The sequence below is a fragment of the Actinia tenebrosa genome, unplaced genomic scaffold, assembly GCF_029948245.1.
Source record: "Actinia tenebrosa isolate PJP-AT-01 unplaced genomic scaffold, QUT_ActTen_1.0 PGA_scaffold11__36_contigs__length_13525064, whole genome shotgun sequence".
NCBI lineage: Eukaryota > Metazoa > Cnidaria > Anthozoa > Actiniaria > Actiniidae > Actinia > Actinia tenebrosa.
The window spans coordinates 2,025,694-2,046,949 of NW_028292571.1; the positions used below are offsets into that span (position 1 = coordinate 2,025,694).

Genomic DNA, 21,256 nt, shown 5'->3' on the forward strand with positions numbered 1-21,256 from the left:
TCCCTTCCTAGACAAGATGACGTCGTTAACTTATCATTGGGCATGCATTGCTAACCGAAAACATGACCCGATAATCCTTCTTTATCGCGGTTTATTGTCGCACCAAAAATAATCTTTAAAAAATCAAAAGGCACCGATAAGAACATTAGCGTTCAAGAATAGAATCAGATAGTTGACAATACTTTGAAGTGTAAAATGTCCCCTTGAGTATATTTTTTTAACCCCTTAAGTATGACGGTGGCACGTGTTTCTCTTAAGAATATGACACGTGCCCTTGAATGGGAAAAAGAGGGGATATAGCATTCAAAGAAATAATCCTGTTTTCAAGGAAAAGCAAAAACAAGCAAGCAAACAAATAAATAAACAAACAATTAACGAAAAAACACAAAAAACGAAACGTAACATAGCATAAAAACACAACCACACTACACCACACTATAACAACGTATAACAACGTACCAAATTTTCTTTGTCCAATTTTATACTAAAACTAACATTTGCAGCTGCAAGGCGTTCGCCAACGAAACCCAAAACACCCTGAAAACCTTTTTCTTGCAAGGCAAAACGTTTACATGAACAACTTTTGAAACTCAAACGTTTTTTTCCCCTTCTTTTAAGAAATTAATTAAAAAATAATTTTAAAATCTTGCATGTTAAACTTAAGACTTATTGAGTTTCTGTATTATCTATTTTTTTTCTTTTTTCAACAAAAGCCGCCTTGCATAAAGAACTTGTTGATAAATTTAAGTATCCGATTGGCTATGTCTTCCAAAGTTATTTAAGTTATCTTATAATTTTAAAGTGCAACTATACCTTGCGCATTTAACTCTCTCTCAAGTCGAAACAATCGGCCTTGGTCTGCCAAAAAGTTTAACCCCTGAGAGGGTTACGAAAAGGAACCTTGATAACCTCTTGATTTCTTAACATGGTTCAACAACATGTTATAAAAAACGAGTCTTTGGATTCAACCTTGGATTTTTTTAAGCAAATCATTAAATTATATTATTATCACTACAAGTAAAGTTGCTGATTAGCTTGAGAATCGCCATACATTCTGCAAGCAAGACTCCCATTAGCAATTGAGCATGCGGGGAAAGAGCATCTTCAGACTAAAGTGGCACGCATATTGCCATTAATCAATGTGTATGTGCTCATCTACACTGCAATAATAAATGCCAACTTTATGGTATTTGTCTGTTTTATCCTTTATTCGATTATGTTTTTTACAAATGCACATGATACGCGTTGCACATGTTACATAATTACTGAGCTAGCAGTCGTTAATACCAGTCACATATGCTACGACCTCAGACGACAAAACTATGAGATGCGCTAAATCCGATTGGTCAGAACAATCTATATCAAATATCCATGACAGCGTTTTTATCGATGAGACACATTGCTTAAATACTTTTTATTCAACTGCAATCGGGATCATGGTTTGGTCGACTTGATTGTCCGTCTCAGTTAGCCGCTGGAAGAACAGTTGATCTTTCTACGAACTAGTAAGCGTGCTCACGCACCGATGGACCTGACACTGCTGGCGTTTCTTGCAGGATTGTTCTATTTCACCGTAGATCAAACAAACTGTCAGGGTAAGTTCCTTATTTTACCTAGCCGACGGTTTACCTTTCGTAAATTACGTAACTCATTCATAAAAATGATTATTATGATTTTCGATTGAATACAATGGAACAGGCCTTTCGCTATCCTCGATATTGTTATACCACGGAGTTACCGACATTATAAAAATTCAATACATAAGTCTAAAGAGCTTAGTTTTATTGATCCATGCTTTCAGCTTCTTAGACAAGACTGTCATTCTTGCCACACCTTATAAAATCGAGACATTATAACGTGCAATCAGTTATTGCTCAAAGTGAAGATCATTTACTTCATGACTACATGTGTGTTCACGAAACCCGACGATTCATTTCAGGGGTGCCTTATTTAATGGTGACCTATGAGACACTCTAAATCAGTAACCTTTTTACTCAATCAATTCTTTAGAGGAATTTCCGATAGTTTTTTCCTGGGCTACTAAATACTTTCGCAGACAACTGAATCGTTGAACTTGACTTGACCTCACGTTCAGCCTCTTCTTTTCTTTTTTTTTTTCTTTTTTTTTTTTTTTTTTTTTTTTTTTCTTTTTTTTTTTTTTTTTGGCCTTAAGAGAATTATATTTTATTGTTAATTTGTTAATTTGATCATCGAATATTCCAATCCCTACTTGCAAACTATCATCTAGTATGACCCGAATGGAATTACGAAAGCGGGGCAAGATAAACTTATGTTCCCTGCTCATTTATGATGCCACTCTCAAGGCGGACTCGTTGACGGTTTGTTTTCTGCATTCCTATTCAACAACAACAAAAAAAGATTTTAAATTTCGTGCCGTTTATCCCAGATGAAAATAAGTATAAGTTAACGATTACATGACAATGGGTAAGATCCTGTAGGGGCATAGTCGCACTCAGTGGCGTAGGTAGGTTTAGAGTTGAGGTAATGGTATGATATATGTTCTGGAAAACTAGTCCTTCGAAGGTATCAGTAAATGAAACCTAAAATCGACGACATAAAATTTTAAGCTACTGAGCGAGGTCGTTGAGCAAGAGTAGCGACAGAGTTACCGCGCGCCATATCTGCACTTTACTTTGCCGCACATTTGACAGTTAAAAGACTTTCAAGAGGCGATAAACAGCCACTACATATAGTAATAATTGATAAAAGGCGCCAACTGACTTCATCGTAAACAAAATGAAATAAAAGACTAAACTACGGTCTAGCTTCATGTGTATTTTATAGAAAACAGAATTCCGAACCTTGGCTGTAAGATGAAACGTATGTGTAGACACTTCAAAATATGTGTAGACACTTCACTTGTGATTAATCCGTTTTTCATATCTTCAATTATGATACTTTTAAAAAACTTTTCTTTGGAAAACGCTTCGGATTGTTTTTACCTAATAAATGGTTTAGCTAATCACGTTATGGCTAAGACAGCTCTGTACAATATTAATTGCATGGCCAAACTCATCATTTTATTAATTACGCTGTCGCTGGAAGGCTGTTAGCCAGCGAAAAGTTCAAAGCTGTTTTGTAGAGTATAGGGTACTTAGAGTACCTGTATATGTATATAAAGTCGATCTTTTAAAATAATTAGATATATAGTCTCACCTAAAGTCCGGAATTTCGTGTCATTTATTACTTAAAGTTCGCGTGATTGAATACTTCGAGCCTAGGTTGTTCTCAGAAATCGTGATAACAAAGCGTCACCTTGTACGTGTTCGACAAGGTAATTAATTACGTGATGTATATCGGCCAGTTAAAAGATATTAGAGACCGAGGTCGAGGGGAATGAAAAATTGGGTCAACTTGTCAATATTTTAGTAGACGCCATCTTGGAAATATTTTCCTAAAACCGTCCCACAGTGCACTACAATGCCAACTCCATCCAGCGTTTTGCCTTTAAAACTTCAAATGGTAAATATCTTTTGACTGGCCGATAGGAACAGACTTCGAGCACGGTACTATGGTTTTCGCTTACTTTGGTTTAATTGCCTTAACCTAGGGTTAACGACGGACGTCCGATCCCCTGAGTTCTTGGAGGATTTTGAAAACAGACAGCAAAAGATGCATTTTTAGTTCAATATTCGGATACGTGCGAATATCTCGCCATCTTGCCCTGGATTTTAATATTCCCCTTCACATTTCCCTGCGACATTTTGAAAGGTAGCTGTGCCTTGCATCGAAGCGAGACGAACGGTGTGCTTGCCATGATAGAGACATGTGAATAATTGTTCAAGGTGTTAAAAAAGTCTCTGTTCACTGTCTCTGTCTCTGCTCACTGTTCGTCTCGCTTCGATGCAAAGGCATGGCTACCTTTTAAGATGGCGATGGGAACTGTGAAGGGGACTATTCGTATTGGATTAGATATGACAAGGCGCAAGACCGAACGTAATGCGACACAAACCGGCTCCCTAGACAACAATACACCCAGCATCGGTTGAACACCTGCATTTGTAACGCGCATTCCATATAACATATTTATAATAATGATAATACACCTTTTGCTGTTCATTAACCGCAAAGGAATATTCATTGAAGCGAAGAAGCATTGTCATTAGAGCGAACAGGCATACAATAAGGCGAACGGAGTCTCAACAGTGCGATGGAACTTTCATTAAGAAATTTAGCATTGAATTTGACAATCATGAATATGTTTGCGTGGGTTCATTAACGTTTTCAAACTTTCATTAGCATTTTGGTGCAGTCAATAAACCACAACACACTTTCAATACAACGTTTTGGACATTTATTTACGCAATACAATATAAGTATATTTTCCACTAGGAATTGTAGGATTTTAACTGTCTTTTCATTTTTTTTTTTACAAGCCGTGAATATGATTTCGTACAAACAAAGCGCCGTTAGGTATAAATATCAAGTCAGTTCTGAGTTTTTTAATCCCTCTTTTTTGGATATTGCAATGGCACAACAAAGAAACCAAATTCCAAATGAAGTCAGATAGCGTCTTGTGAGGGCCTATGAAGATCCACAGAAATGCATAAAATGGTACAACCACATGCAAACATATCGTCCAAGATGTTTAAATAGAGAACACATTCAAGGATAAATTCACTTTTTTGTTTTTGAAAATGTACAATCGTAAAAGCACAATATACTTATATTGTATATTGCGTAAATAAATGTCCAAAACGTTGTATTGAATGCGTGTTGTGGTTTATTGTCTGCCCCAAAACGCTAATGAAAGTTCGAAAACGTTAATGAACCCACGCAAACATATTCATGATTGTCAAATTCAATGCTAAATTTCTTAATGAACGTTCCATCGCACTATTGAGACTCCGTTCGCCTTATTGTATGCCTGTTCGCTCTAATGACAATGCTTTTTCGCTTGAATGAATATTCCTTTGCGGTTAATGAACGGCAAATGGTGTAATAATAATGATGATGATGATGATGATGATGATGATAATGATAATATTAATAACCTTTATTTACCGTGGTCAATGGACTTATGTCTAAATCTCTTTCTCTTTCTCTTTCTCTTAATGTCGACATCACTTGTCCTTCCCATGATAATAAAATCCTCTGTACGAGGTTATCCCGCGAAGCTTAATCAATTCTTGGAGGTTACTCTGACGAACAATCATATATACGGGGAATGACTAAATTGGGTAATAATAATAATAATAATAATAATAATAATAATAATTATTATTATTATTATTATATATATATATATATTTATTAAAAATCATTTATAATAATAATGCTAATACTAATATCATTATTATAAATAATGATAATAATAATAATCCTTATCATAATAATAATAATAATAATAATAATAAAGATATTTTATATAGCGTCAATTCTAAGAGTTCAACAACGCTTTACATTCTTAATACATTAAAGGGTAAGGGTAACAAGGATTTGATCTATCATATAAGACTTTGTTTCATATTTACTTTTCTTTGCCCTTTTTCTTCTTTCATTTTCGTTCGTTTATTTGTTTAAGATTGCTCCAAACCACTGGATGTTGGAATATTACTTGACGCGTCAGGTAGCATCGGTAGAAGGAGATGGGCAAAAGTTGTCAATTTTGCCCAGTCCATGGTGAACTCTTTTAAAGTCTCCGAAGGAGGTTCCCATGTTGCAATACTACTTTACAGTACCAAGACATCAATCGAAGTGGGGTTCAATACATTTACTGGAGCACAGAGGACGGCTTCTAACATCAATGCTAAAATAGCGGCAATAAACTATCGGAACTGGAAAGGGCTGACCTACATTGATCGTGGGCTCAAGACGGCAAATGAAGAACTGTTTACCGCAGAAGCTGGAATGAGGACAAGTGACGACATTAAAAAGGTAAGTTTCTTTTGTATAGAAATAGGAACAGAATTTTTGATCATCAGTTCTTACTAGAAACTGGATAGACCATTGATTGACATTATTTTATATCATTTTACTACCACTATCCCAATGCTTGGCGAATTTTCTGTTTTATTCAAATTCATGAGAAAATAATAAGACAATTGCTGCTAATTAACTGAACAAAAGAAAGTGTGCAAGGGAGTCTGGTAGTGGCAGTAAATGACGCTATAATGCAAGTAACTTTTTTCGTCGATACATTTTAAAAGTTTAGAATGGTACGGGTCAGTCTCAGTTCGTCTGGAAATTATCCCAAAATACACCTTCTAAGACTGTAATAGCGTTTGCTGTGTGTTGCTGTTGCTGTTGCTTGCTGGCGAATGACAGATTTCGCATGAGCAAATCTGCAGTGGTGTCTAGTGAAATAGCCGGGAAGCACCAAGTGTTGATGGGTGCATGTACGCTGATAATGCATCACCTCTCGATTCTGTAATTGTAGGCTTAGTCTTGCTAGCAGCTTCCACGTGCAAGTCAAGCTGCTGATTGCTTAAAGATCTCTCATGTGCTGTTTAATAAACGAGCAGAAGTGTATTATCGGGTCTAAAACACGAGGCGTAGCCGAGTGGTTTTAGACCCGATAAAACACAATCTGCGAGTTTATTAAACAGTTTAAAAAACTCATGTATGTTCTCATATTGTACCGAATTCTTTACGAAATGAACCGGGTTTGATAGAGAAAACCCAAGTTAAAGTTTATGCAAATGAAGACGAATCTATATCAGATGTAAAACTTCCTTCATGATGGTCATGATTTCTATTCATGAAGTGTTTCCTTCATGAATTATTGATGCATTTTATAAGAGCTCTTAAAGTACCCTCTATTCTTTTTAAAAGTTGTTGTACTCTTTTCCTCCTCGGTAAGATTAACTTCCAAAATTCCAATTCGATCAATCAGTTCATTGACGCTTGTTAGCCACTACTGGCTATTAGTGCTACACTCAAAAATAGGGACGATTTATTATGTCATCTGAACACATTTCCTTTACAGCTTTATGTAGAACATTCTTAATATAATGTCTAAGATCATACTTAACGTTGTGTTCAAGATTCTCATCTTATTCACGGATGGTAAACAAACAAAGGACAGGGATCCCTACACAGAGCTGAACGTAGCTTCACAGCCAATGAAAGACAAAGGAATTGAAATATATGCACTCGGTGTTGGGAAATCCTCGAGCATAAATGTTAATGAATTGCAGCAAATAGCAAGCAAAACAGAAAATGTCTATACAGCCGAGACTTTTGATGAATTAGCTACGCTTGCTATAAAGATCAGTCGGGCTTCCTGTGGCATCCCGCCACCTGTCCCACAAGGTTTGTTCTAACAGTTATTACTATATGTAGTTATTACTTCTCGTTACTACTTCTTGGTTCATGGTAGTGGATTAAATTAGTGCGCATGCTCGTAAAAGTAAAAAGTGGTTCTTCAGAGAAAGTACCACGTGCTCCAATGTGCTCTAGAATTACTTTGAGAGAAGGACGAAGTATATAACACACCCCATTGACAGCCACGCAACTTACAATCATGAGTAAAGCAGTTTTTGTATGACTGCAAAAAGCGCGGTGCCGTATGCGTGCCTTGCCACGACCGTGATGTTTTCTAGAATTTCGATTGGCTGAATTTTTTTTAGGCAATATAATTAGTGACCTTGGCGTAACCGTGTCTGTGCCGTGTTCATACCATGTTTACCATGTTTAGGGTATCTGTTTGGGATGGAAAATAAAGTTTTGCGCAATGTAATTGGTCTGGCGTATGCCTTGCCGTGTTTCGACCGCGTTCGTGCCGGGAACTTTTCACAGTCATGCTTAAACTGTTCTGATTGATTACTACAGCAGTACTGTTTTGCCTTTGATACTGAGGTGGGATGCCAACCGGGAGAAAATTCCTTACTTGCTCCAGAGGATTCTTTTAATACTTTTCTACGAAAGATTGATATTACCATTGTAATTGTGTTGGTTTTGAATGTAATATTATAACGTTTTCTTTTTTTCCAGCGATTTCTTATACGAGTGTAAGTAGCTTAATACATATAATTGGCCACTTCAGAAATGAGTTGAGGACTGGGAACGAGTTTTTAGAATAATCCTAGTTAAAAAATAAACACCATAACAAGAAAGAGTACATCGAAATTAGTAAATTTCTGGAGTTTCAAGATTTTGGGTCTCATACCTTTCGTGTAGCAGCCTCCCCAACATCTCAAAAATTACAAAAAAATGTATGGTTACTGGGGATGATTGTCCCTAGTAAACACACATTTCTTCATAATCTTTGATGTTTTTGATCGCTTATAATTTAGCTATTAATTAGCCAATCGAAGCCATGCTGCAGAAACCCGTTTATTTTGATGTGTTCTTTCTCGTCATTGAACTAATTTTTCAATCAAATTATCAATACCTTCTAAATACTCGTCCCCAGTTATTTACTCGTTTCTAAAGTGGCCAATATATAAAATTTCCCGTTATACGTTACCTTCGCAGCCAATGAGCATGTGAGTTGTCTGGGAATACATATATACATGTCTATATATGTTTCCATTGTAAGAATAAGGACATAAAAGTACACCAACAGTTGCCTGCTCAACATTATTAGGAGCTTGGTAACATTTGGCGTTTTTCCTGTCATGGTGGAAAATAGTTCGAATTCATGTAAGTCAATTCGGATTATTATAATTATATTTCATTGAGAAATTTGGTTCTGCAGCTTATTTCAACTACTTCGCCAGGGAATACTCCAGTTTCGAGTTATGCTCAGCCTTAGCCTCAGTTGTACGTTACAATATTCAACCATTCAACCAAAACCCGTGGCATTTTACTCAACACGTATTGTTTCGTAGTACGTTCATTCCTTACTATACAATGGACCTTAATGAAATAAAAGAACACATCTCTACACAATCGAGGCTGACTGAGCAAAGGCGAACTCGAAATGGGATCACAATGTTATGACATCTCAGTATCATGGTATAGAACCCTTGCATTGATTTCCTAGAGGAATTGTTCTGGGGGAAAAACAATAGGTCGTCTTTTCTTATGCAAGAAACAATCTATTGTTTTGTCCCCGAGAATAATCTATCATGTGACATGGAACTGGGGGAAAACAATAGCTCGTCTTTTCTTATGCAAAAAACAATCCATTGTTTTGTCCCCGAGAACAATTTATCATGTGACATGGAACTTTGAAAGGTATTAATGTCGAGATTGATTCTCTTAGTTTTATTGAGAAACCTGGATCTGTAATTCTTTTTACCACTTCACCAGGTTTTCTCAATAACCGTTTTGATATAATATATCTCAGTACCATGGTATGGGACATGGAACTGAGGTCTGGAAGGTGTTGATCTCTGAACCTGTAACATTGACAATGTTCAATGTAGCGATTGTTTCTTTCTTATTGGGGAAAATGGATGCGTAGTTCAACTGAATGTGAACTGCTTTGACACATTTTCTCAATATGGGATCACAATAGTGTTATGATAATTCAGTACCATGGTATGGGACATGGAACTGAGGTCTGGAAGGTGCTTATCTCTGATCCTGTAACATTGACAATATTCATGGTGATGACTGTTTTTTAAACTAAATATTACTTCTTGGAATTCACTTTTGTACTTTCCGATCCACGTACGTTCTTTGGCTGATTTCGTATTACAAATACACGTACGTAAAATAAACGTTTTGCTTTTTGAATGCGCGCCTTTTCTTACAGTCATAGAAAAAGAAAAAGAACCCGAGTTGAAGAGGAAAAGGAAGAGAGATGGAAAATCAAAATTGCACTGCCTTACCGGGATATCACAGGAGGGATATCATCTCTAGCATCAATCAGCGTTCCTACCTATACCATCCATCCTTGCCAGCTATACCATCCATTCTTGCCAGCTATACCACCCATCCTTGCCAGCTATACCACCCATCCTTGTCATCTATACCATCCATCCTTGCCAGCTATACCCCCATCCTTGCCAGCTATACCATCCATCCTTGCCAGCTATACCACCCATCCTTGCCATCTATACCACCCACCTTTGCCAGCTATACCATCCATCCTTGCCAGCCACACCATCCATCCTTGCGAGCTATACCATCCATCCCTGCCAGCTATACCACCCACCTTTGCCAGCTATACCATCTGTCCTTGACATATATACCACCCATCCTTGCCATTCAGTTGGTAATATTCAACACGAGACCGGAAAAGATATATACGCCGCAGTTCTAATGCAAATACTTTTTTTCTCTTCAGATTTTGTACTTGACTAAATTGGTTGTCTTGCAGGAGAACCCTTGCAACTAATAAACCGGCATGAAAAGATGTACAAATGAATACTAAAAAGCTTCCATTCAACATTGAAATAAATGAAAATTAATTGAATTAATCAATTAGCAAAACTATCACTGGAACCATTTGCCGCGGAAGGGGTGGGGCAGGGGGATATAGCCCCTCACTTTTTCCCTTCTCCCCCACTAGTCTCTGAAATTTTCCAATCTTAGCCCCCCACTTTTTTCCATATTAGTCTCAATCTTAGTCACCCCCGCTTGTTAGGGTGCTTTGCGGCCCCTGTGAACGCAAACAAATGTTTTTTTAGATTGATACAATGTAATGTAATGGGCCATTCCTAGACCAAAATATAACTATTATATACTTTATACAAACCAATAGCAATAGAATAACGAGAGGGGTAAAATACTTCCACCTGCTGCAAACAGTGAACGTCTCATTAGTAAAGGTAACTGCATGGGACTGAGTAAAATCAATAATCAATTTCAACCATATCTTCAAAATTTGTGACATAACTCTCCGCGTCTAGAATGTACTGCACTTCAAGCAGAATCAACCGAGGCTGCCAAAGATAGACAAGTCGTTTACTGACTTGTTCACTATACTTTCGTAAACGATACAAACACAATATCAATAAACACCATAATACATAGCAATGTCACGTGATTCAATATCAGTAAACACCATAATACATAGCAATGTCACGTGATTCAATATCAGTAAACGCAATAATACATAGCAATGTCACGTGATTCAATATCAGTAAACACCATAATACATAGCAATGTCACGTGATTCAATATCAGTAAACACAATAATACATAGCAATGTCACGTGATTCAATATCAGTAAACACAATAATACATAGCAATGTCACGTGATTCAATATCAATAAACACAATAATACATAGCAATGTCACGTGATTCAATATCAATAATACATCATAGTAAATAATAATTTCACGTGACTAAATTTAATAAATATCACAACAAAAAATTTTGTCATCCATGATTAAAAGTCTAAAAGATAAATATGAATGAATATATAATAAACAATGAAGTCACGTGGTGTTATTTCATGTCAATAAACATGTACACGTGAAGTACGAGTCACATGAAAAATAACATTGTTATCATCATAGACAAAAGAATCACATGTGCAGCATTATTAAATGACCTCACCTTTTAACCAAAGCACGTTCACAAACACAATATAGTCCAAGTATGTTGTGTTTGTACGAATAACCTTTATACCATGGTAATAATAATAATTCATATATAACTGTACTGCTATGCACCTTGTATTAATACTAACCTCTAATATCTTGATTCCTGAAATCAAGAAAAGAGTTCTATATTATAAAAATAAGTGTTTGAACTACCACTTGTTATATAGACAAGTGACAATATGGCTGCGTGGTCAATCAGCTGAATAGATTGAAAAGTTGTTGAAAGTGCTGACATTGCGCTAACATCAGGAAATGGCGATACAGGGCATGCGCCAAATGCACTTTAACTTAGTATATAAACACATTATTTGTTCGTTCTAGGTTTTGAAGATGGTAATGAGAGAGTGCGCATCTTTTAGTCTACCTATCACATGCCATCTTTGCTTCATCTTCCGCCAGCGTTTATAGCCGCCTGAAGCGTTATGTATAATGTACAATGTATAAAGCGTTGTGTTTGGAAGCGCGCGAAGCTCTTCAGTCTACCTACCATATGCCATCTTTGCTACATCTTCCGCTAGCGTTACAGTCTCTTGAAGTCATGTATTATGTACAATGTATGGAAATTTCAAGTTTAGAAGCGCTCGCAGCTCTATCTACCTACCACAAGCCATCTTTGCTACGTCTTCCGCCAGCGTTACAGACTCTCGGTAAGTCTTCGAGGTCATCACATTCTCTGTGCTTGTCGCAATCTCATACAAGTCATTTTCATCAACATCCGCTACATTTGGAACTGCGATGGTAAATATATCCACGGCTTTTAACCTCAGCCCTTTGGTGGCTTCATGGAGCGAGATTGATGGTCCTGGAGATTGCTTGCCGGCTAAAAACACGACAAGTACCTGGTCGATTATAGTAAAATACGACCTTGTTACTGTAGTACCTTAATACATTTTTTCGTATCTTTCAAGAATAAAAATAAGGGAAGTTCCGCCACCTAGTTAACTCAGTTCGTAAGAGCATCGGTCTGTTGTGCGGTAGGTCGTGGTTCAAGCCTCGGCCACACCAACATTCGGGGTTCTTAATCGTCTGCAAACGATTAGACCTTCAAGTTGCTTGGATGATCACTTCAAATTGGCATAAAAGAACGTAGTAAAAGAACTACTGAGGACGTAAAGAAACCCTGGCAGTGACCACCCTCAGTGCCTACACCTCATACTAACCACCTCTTGTTCATAACTCATTGTAAAGCGCCTTTGAACATATCCATATGGAAAAGAGCGCTATATAAATATCATCATCATCATCATCATCATCATCATCATCGTATAGTACCCTTGCACTGAGTCCCGAGAGGAATTGTTCTTGGGGACAAAACAATAAACTTTTTTCGCATAAGAAAATACGGCCCTTGTTTTGTCGCTAAGAACAATTTCTCCGGGAAATGAATGCAAGGGGTCTAGTGGAAAACGTGTGCAACAGGCGCTAACAATGAAATCAACCATAACACCTCCCTGCCCCACCCACGTACCTGCACACTGTTTTTGTTTTTTTAATTTTTTGCTTGTTAATTTGATTTTTTCCTTAACATACCTTCAAGACATTAGGATCATTTCTCATGCCATTGCCTGTATTAAACATTTCCTTGTCTGCAAACAGCAAAGCCTTGTCAATGAACCTGGCTTGCACCCTATCATGTGGTATTGCTGATACACGTTCTTTGACCTTCTCCATGGTAAGATCGCTGCCTTTCAAGGTATTAAAAGCGAGAATCGATTTTGGCTTAACACCTCCAAAAGTGGCTATGCTTACTCTTGTTTCTGAGGGTCCGATGCTGTAGGCGTCCACTAATGTTGAGGTAAAACTGAGCACGTTCTGCCATTTGCTGTCGATCTGAGCATCGGTTGAATCCAATAAAATGGCCAGGTCTGTTGGCTTTGAGCATATCAATTCTGGAAAGAAAAATAGGTATAATAGATTTTTTTAAAGGCACAGTCAAAGCTTGCACTTGTACATAGAAAAAGGTAAAGCTGATTAATCATTTGACAAAACAGAGCTTTGGTATACTTTTTAATTATGGCGTCATTTGACTCCCACTACCATAATGCTTGTGAATTTTCTTTCTTATTCAAATTGGTATTCCCTCATGAGAATAATAAGACAATTGGGGCTAATTAACAGAAAGTGAAAGAAAAGAAAGTGTGCAAGGGATTCTGGTAGTAGAGGTCTGAATGACACCATCATGCAAACGTCCTATACTCTCGCACTGTAAGTTCCGGCCAATTTATTTTTACTCTACTCCTTATTATTGGAGTTAAGACGTTTTGGTTTTGACGTCCTTGTTAATATTTTAGTGTAAGTGTAAGTAAGTGTTTTCTTTTGCTCGGCTTTAGCCTTAGTGGTTGTACATTAAGATATTTAGCCATTCAACCAAAACCCGTGGAATGATAATTTTAATCAACTTGTATTGCTCCGTTGTAGATACATTCAGTAAAATATACAATGGGCCTTAATGAAAGAAAATAACACATTTTCACGCCGTCGAGGCTAAGGCTGAGCGCTAGAAACTACATAGCACTCGCTTGATGTAATGTCTTCAGAAAATATATGGTATTCTATTGTTTTAAATCTATTGTATTACTTGTGATTCATTGTTAATTCATGAATATATTACATCAACTGCTGAATACGTAGAATCTCCCGACTCGAAATGGAAGTATTGTTGGTAGAGTCGAACTTTACGGTTCCCTGCTAGCAGAGTCTCTCTTCTCTTTCTCTCCCTTCTTTCTGGCGGGGAGGAAGGAGACTGCCGATGTAGAGCGTTTCCTTTGATACACCGTCGTCCACCATCGTGGACAAACAAAACCAGTTTTAAAACTGGTTTTTAACCGATTGCATGTAGTGCGCATGAGCAAATGTAACACACCGTGGCGTCAAACATTGTTTGACGAGAGCGGCTCTCAAAATCATGACAGCGTTGCTAGGTTACGCCACGCATGCGCGACAGAAATAACGTTCTACTTCGGCAGTCTCTCATTTTTCTCTCTCAACCAAAACAAAAAGAAAATAGGCTCTGCTAGCAGGGAAACTCTACGGTTACATTCAACCAAAATGGTGGCTGTAAGAACCTCAAGTGAAAATGATAAATAATAGCTAAATAAAAAATAGATAAAATCTAATCAATAAGGAGCTATTGAATTTAGTTAACTTTGATTTAGATATTAAGTTATTAAAAATATTTTTAATTAATCGATAATGTGGAAGAGCGGAATCTTTAGTGCATCATTTATACAGTGGATTTCACATAACTTTTGACAATCGAGTTCCGAATTTTGTTCGGAAGTTCCAAAGTTTGCTGAAGAAATTCGTAAGTTCGTTACGAAGTTCGAACCAAATTACTGAAGTTCAAAACGAAGTTCGGAATGTTCGTTCCAAGGTTGGGAAATGTACTCTGTACCTAAAGCGAGCTAAAGCGGCTGTGGGGGAGACTAGCGAGCAACACGCTGGAATTTGACTTTTCACTGCCACCAGTCTAGAATATGAGAGGTACCGACTGATTGATTGGTTTTGATCGACGAAAGCGAAAAACCAAATTCCAGCGTACATCAAAAAAAAAAAAAAAAAAAAATACACGTCTTAAATAACCTTCCTAGCACGAAAACAACTTAAAACTTGTACTCTCGTTTCATCAGTCGTGAAGATACACATCAGAAATGCCTGATAACTTTATCTCTGGAAGAATAAACTAGAAAATCCTATACTTGGTATCAGATGTTAGTTCAAAAGATTATATATTATAAACTTGTTTGGGCCTGAAAGTCATATTTGTCGGTATTTTGCCAAAATAAATGGTCGTCATTTTTCCATCGAAAGTCAAACTCGTGATTAGAGAAAGGTCCCTCTTTTCCGAAATAAAATCGCGAGAAAATGTGATTATTAGTTATTATTTTTATGGTTTATTTTTCATTCCTTTTTATCTGAGTTGACCACGATCCCCGAATGGAATTATGGGTCAACTATTTTTGGTCAACATTTTCCTAGCAGGGACTGAGTACAACGTAGATTTCTTTTGTCCACTGAAATGAAATTCCGCCAGGAGTTCGACTACCATTTACGGCCAATTTAAAGAATGAATAATTCAGTCGTATTTCACGGGTTCTCTTGGCAGAATAATGGGAACTGCTAATCCTCAATTCTGATTGGCTAAACTCGAGTTCGTTCTGAAGGTCAACTCAGATGGAGCAAGTATCCCTAAAATCAAAATTCCCGTGGAGGTTCATTCACCATTAGTATTATAATTACTATATTAGACAGGTTTCGATTCAATTATCTTTTAGGCAAGGATAATTGCTCTCTTCTTTCAAAATATACGTATTCTTGGGGTGCAACCGCAACTCTAAATCCCTTGAGATATAAATAACAATACAACAGCCGCCATGTTGGTTGATCTCACAAGAACTAATCAGTGAGGAAACGTTTTCAAGAGTTATGACGTAAAATGCACCCAAATAATACAACTATCTTAAGCTGAACATTGCACTATTTGTATCCTTTCTTTATGAATAGAGAATGATATAGTAAGACACGTGGCCGCCATGTTGGCTAACATGGCAACATTCAACATGGCGTCTATAACATCACATCTATTGTCATGATGAAATTTACTAAGTAGTAAGTTCTACTTAAAAGGGGTCTTGCATTTATATATAAAAAGCATGAAATGGCTCACGGCACAGGGTGCTGGGCACATCTAAGAATGGACGGAGAATAACAACAGCCCGATTAACAAGGCACCCGAAAGTGAGACTAAGTTAGGGTTACTTTTATCAAGTTGATTGCTGTGGAGCAAGGAAAACTGGAGAACACGAAAAGCTTGACGAGAAACCTTCGAGGAATGGAGTACGTGCTGGGGTGTCTACTGGGTGCCTTCTACATGGGTACATTGGAATCCTGCGAGGACGAATTTTTTCGTAGGAGGGATTCCACATTTCCAAAGTATATAAAACGTTTAAGAAATTTGCTATCACTGTGGTTTTCGATATTCTGCGAACTCAGACATACCAACGGCTTGTTGTGAAGTTTTTCACTGTCGCCATACAAAAATATCAAAGGTACCGACTGATTATTTTTGATTGACGGCAGCGAAAAACTAAATTTCAGAGCTCATCCAAGGGGGTTTAGGTGACAAGGGAACAGGAGCATTTACTTTTAGGGAACAGGGGAACAAATTTGTGAACTGAAAATGTTCACAATGATGCTGTTTTTGGGAATCAAATTGACAAACTTCGTATTTGGGATTATTTATAAGGAACAAAGGAACAAACAGAAAATTTACTTGGGAACAAGGAAACTTTGACCACCACTGGGAGGGCCTCATTTCAGGCTGCAGCTTGCTATTACCGAGTTCGCAGAATATCCAAAACGCATTAACCGCAGTAAGGACTGTTAAGAAGTGAGGTTATATTAATAAACCATGACCTCATTTAAGGCTGCAGCTCGCTATTACCGAGTTCGCAGAATATCCAAAACGTATTAACCGCAGTAAGGACTGTTAAGAAGTGAGGTTATATTAATAAACCATGATTCCTTCTTGGGTTTCGATGCTTGATAACTTGTACCTAAACCACTTGATCACGTTGACATTAACGACATGTTCATTGTCCGTTTTGACAAGAAAATCGAAGATTTTAGTTTCAACCAGCATTGAGTCAAGATCTTTTTGATTTCAAAAGTATACCTTCTAGTTATCAGTTTTGTATTACCTATACATAGGTAACATACGTCCCTTTTGAAGGTATTTGGATAGACAATGACAGTTTCAATTAGTCAACCCTTAACCTCTTCTTATCGCGTTTTACACCAGTCCAACCAGCTTTACAAATCAAGGGTAATAATCCTCAAAATAAAACGCTAAATAGTGAACGTTGCTAAAACGTTTTTAAAATTAGATAAAAAACATGAAAGTAAAGCGATGTCTTTAAAGTAAAAGGAAGTAAAGGACACTTTTCTTTTCCCTTTTCATCTATTTGTGCGAAGGTCACTCAAAATAAGAAGAAAAAAAAAACAATCCAAAACATTTGGTGGAAATTTGCGGGATCCTCAGCAGTTTATAACATAGATAATGCTAATTTTGAAAGAACTTTTTTTATTTTATTTAACGGTTGCACATTTAGTATTTAGGAGGAAAAATTATCGAAGCGCGTTGGAATGTTTAAAAAAAGCCGAATTTACAAACATGCAAGGACAGACATAACAACTTGATTAAGAGCCAAAACATAGAAGGTTCCGTTCACCATTAAATAGCAATTCAAAAACAATCAAAAGTATCAGTTATATATATGTCATGCTTGCTGCCAGCTGAATCATACCCTTCTATTATTTCATTTCTTACTTTCTCTATACTAGCTCTTTCAATTTAACCATATTCAAAGTCTTTTTTATGATATTTAACTATACTCTTTATTGCCGTATGTTTTGGTGACGGTTTAAAGTTAGAATTATATATATTATACACTGAAGGAGTACCGAGACCTTTCACCTTCCCAGGCGAAACATGAAGGAACAAGAGCGATAAGTGTGGACCAGTATCAGAAAAGACAGTTGGGAGTCTTTTAACTGGGATGGTGAAAATATCACCGTATCAGGGGTAGATTAGAGCAGAGATATACTACTTTTATAGCTATATTTATCTGATACTGTCATACTGTTGTCTCCGCAGAGATACAGGTATACGAGGTATATACAGCCAAAGAGATGAAATACTTATGTACTGAATATAATGAATGAAACTATATCTAGAATGTTGACTGTGTCTTTGTATCCAAGTCTTTGTATCAAAATGATAAAGATAGCGGGATGAAGGATTAATGGTTTTGGAAAGGCTGTTCATTAGACCAGCATTAGGTAGTTCAAATTCTTTCGCTAACCATTCAACGTGAAAATACTATCCAAATTAACATGTGACCTCTTTTTTTTCTATTTAAAACCATTCTTATACCTTGTTCTGTTACATTCCGAGGCAAGTCTACCTACTTTTCGTTCTCTCCTTCTCCCATGACGGATCTACCGAGAGTCAAAACATATTAGATTTTTGTCGGAAGGAGGAAATACCGATCTTTCTCCGCAGTCAAGAATTGCGTGGTCAAAATCTTGGAGATGAATCCTAATAGCTAGTTGGGGGTAAAAAGCTACTAGGTTTTTTTACTAACTGCTTAACTACCGCTTATCTATCATCAACATGCATATAATCTCTATATATATATAATCTATATAAACATCTATATATATATGTATATATATATATCTATGTATCTGCCATGTCTTCAGGCCATCATCACAGCCCCACAGAACCCAGCAAGCAATGGCCGAAAGCTAATTGCAAAAAAAAATTAAGAGGTGCATATATCTATGTGAATATACTTTCAAAGTATATTATTGCCGATCAAGAAGGTATTGCTCGACGTTTTTATATGTGCTGAGTACCGCTATTCGTAATTATTGTTACGACTTCAGTTTCTCAGACGTGAAGATGAATATAACAAACTGAAGAATTCTACAGGTTGTTACTAGCAAAAGTTTTGATGCATAAACACGTACAAAAAATAGCTATAACAATCAAAAATAATCTAAAACTGACACTGTAAAAATTCAGAGAGAGAGAGAGAATTCAGAACACGAATACAAGATCAAGAACCTTCATCTCTGCCAAGGAAAATGAAAGATCTCGATCAAATACATACCTTCTTGACCAAGAATTTGTTGCAGACAGATAACAAGGACCAAAGCTTGTCTCCAAATGAACAGGTGCATGGTTGTTTGGTTTACCCAACACTACAACACATGCACTTAATCAAAGAAGTTCTGCTTGCCCTGGCACTGAACACTCTGGACAAGTTGAAGTAAAGTGCGCATCAACAGTCAGTCATCCACTTTCGAAAAATAATGACATTTCGTCACATCGAGACATGAGGGTGACCTCCTTTTAAGGAATAGATAAACCTGTCTTCAGTGTAGCGGAAATCTTCGTACGGATGTGCCAAGACATATTGCAATAGATAATAGATTTTTAACTCCTGGTGATGTATAAACCAACCGCACATTTGCGATCTAGGTCCTTGAAGCTCGAAAAGATGGATGAACTAATACACACTGATACCGGCTCGGCTTAATACAATGTTATAGGAATAATCCCTTGTGTAATGTCCTTTGGCTTTTAGATGAGGGGATTCCGGATATGCCGAGTTGGACTTCGAGTTCGAGTTCGAGTTACAAAGCAATACAAAAAAATATGTATTTTAGCAATATTAATATTAGAGCGTTCACCTCTTCGTTTGAGGGGAACGTTGTAAGAACGTTTGGCGAACCGTTTCGTTTACAATGCAGATCTTTTGCTTTTGTAGATAAGATTAAGAAAAATAAAGATGAGATGAGAAGGTATGCGTTCACTAGAATTCATTATCTTGCTATCATCTGGGATATTTAACCAGAATTTATGTCAAAGTCGGCATAAAAACAACAAATAGATCTTCGAACAACTTGGAACTTGATATTTCGCGTTTTCTTCCCGAAGGTTTTTTCAAGATAATCATATATGAACCGACTTTCTTACTAACAAAGAAAGGCTCAGACAATAGTCAAACACATAGGCCGGGGGTGCCCTAACGCTCCCACTTTACGAAGGGTATAAAAAATTATTTTGGGTATAAATAGCAGATATTATGGTTGCATGCAAATGATATGCAAATGAGACAACAAGCATTGTATCGACCCGATAGCCTCACTTGTATGATGATTCTCAAACAAATGAATATCACGTTGGGGGCTCAACTGTAATAACAGCTTTTCAACTTCCCATTTCGCATTTAGACATTCATGGACAACGACAGGAAGAAAAGTAAAAAAAAAAAGAAAACAAAATTCATCGAAGAAAATGACCAATCAATTGCATGTATGTCTTGGGTCTTTGGACTGAATGTTTTGAGTTCACTCTTGACTACAGAGAAGAATAAAGGTAAAAAATGGATCCGAAAATGTCGTTTTCAGAGACGTTTTTCAGGTCAGGAATGATCATAGCGCCCAGCTTTAAATGAGTCAAACAAGGCTTACACTAATGAGTTATTCGTGTAGATTTTGCCAGATGCAGTTGCTGGCAAGCAGCCTTGCCACTGCAATAAACCCATTCAGAGAAATGATTGCATTAATGAGCGACAAGAATGAGTGGGTCTTCTTTTTTATCACGATAATGATGACAATACAATCATTAAAATTAACTAGGAGACAAATGCGGAGGCAAAGTAATGGGATTAGGGGCTACATCTTCACCAGCGGTGAACGTTAAGTTTCTCCAGCTTTGCTGCGAGAAATTTGTAGACAGGAAATGATGCGGCACTGTAATCCTGTATCAATAAATCATGACTACCGCCACCACGAGCCTAAACATCATCATCATCATCATCATCATCTTTCACTAGTATAAATCCAGCACCACCATCTACATCATTGAATCGTGACCACCACCACTACGTGTCTAAACATCATCATCATCATCATCTTTCACTAGTATAAATCCAGCACCACCATCTACATCATTGAATCGTGACCACCACCACTACGTGCCTAAACATCATCATCATCATCATCATCATCTTTCGCTAGTATAAATCCAGTACCACCATCTACATCATTGAATCGTGACCACCACCACTACGTGCTTAAACATCATCATCATCATCATATCATCATCTTTCGCTAGTATAAATCCAGTACCACCATCTACATCATTGAATCGTGACCACCACCACTACGTGCTTAAACATCATCATCATCATCATATCATCATCTTTCACAAGTATAA

At 37.0% G+C, this 21,256-nt stretch overlaps 2 protein-coding genes across 5 annotated transcripts in view; one reads left to right on the forward strand and one right to left on the reverse strand.

Moving 5' to 3' along the window:
* Positions 1-1,387: 1,387 nt before the first annotated feature.
* LOC116295454 (uncharacterized) overlaps positions 1,388-21,256 on the forward strand; it is a 55,158-nt gene continuing 35,289 nt past the window's right edge. Inside the window, exons 1-4 of the mRNA XM_031703265.2 lie at positions 1,388-1,595; positions 5,546-5,898; positions 7,008-7,275; positions 7,957-7,973. Of these exons, the coding sequence (XP_031559125.1) occupies positions 1,526-1,595; positions 5,546-5,898; positions 7,008-7,275; positions 7,957-7,973 (708 nt within the window). The 5' untranslated portion in view covers positions 1,388-1,525. The remainder of the gene's footprint in view (positions 1,596-5,545; positions 5,899-7,007; positions 7,276-7,956; positions 7,974-21,256) is intronic.
* On the reverse strand, positions 2,096-19,340 carry LOC116295455 (matrilin-1). 4 transcript variants are annotated; one of them, XM_031703267.2, is made up of 5 exons: positions 19,143-19,338; positions 12,997-13,355; positions 12,068-12,305; positions 11,553-11,569; positions 11,189-11,257 (listed from the first exon to the last, which is right to left on the reverse strand). In XM_031703267.2, the coding sequence occupies exons 1-5, from the start codon at positions 19,210-19,212 to the stop codon at positions 11,240-11,242; spliced, it is 702 nt and encodes a 233-aa protein (XP_031559127.2). In that variant the 5' UTR covers positions 19,213-19,338; the 3' UTR covers positions 11,189-11,239. The 4 variants fall into 4 exon arrangements, with proteins under 4 accessions (XP_088883600.1, XP_031559127.2, XP_031559126.2 ...); XM_031703266.2 differs by lacking the exon at positions 11,189-11,257 and having other exon boundaries at positions 11,283-11,569; positions 19,143-19,340; XM_089027474.1 differs by lacking the exons at positions 11,189-11,257; positions 11,553-11,569; positions 12,068-12,305 and adding an exon at positions 2,096-2,356.

Excerpts from the sequence above, each read along its gene's own strand:
- LOC116295455 (XM_031703266.2), bottom strand. The coding sequence starts at position 19,212 with ATGCACCTGTTCATTTGGAGACAAGCTTTGGTCCTTGTTATCTGTCTG. Across the intron at positions 13,356-19,142 it reads ACAAATTCTTGGTCAAGAAG|AATTGATATGCTCAAAGCCA; the intron begins GTATGTATTTGA and ends TTTTCTTTCCAG. Across the intron at positions 12,306-12,996 it reads ATGATCCTAATGTCTTGAAG|GTACTTGTCGTGTTTTTAGC; the intron begins GTATGTTAAGGA and ends ATAATCGACCAG.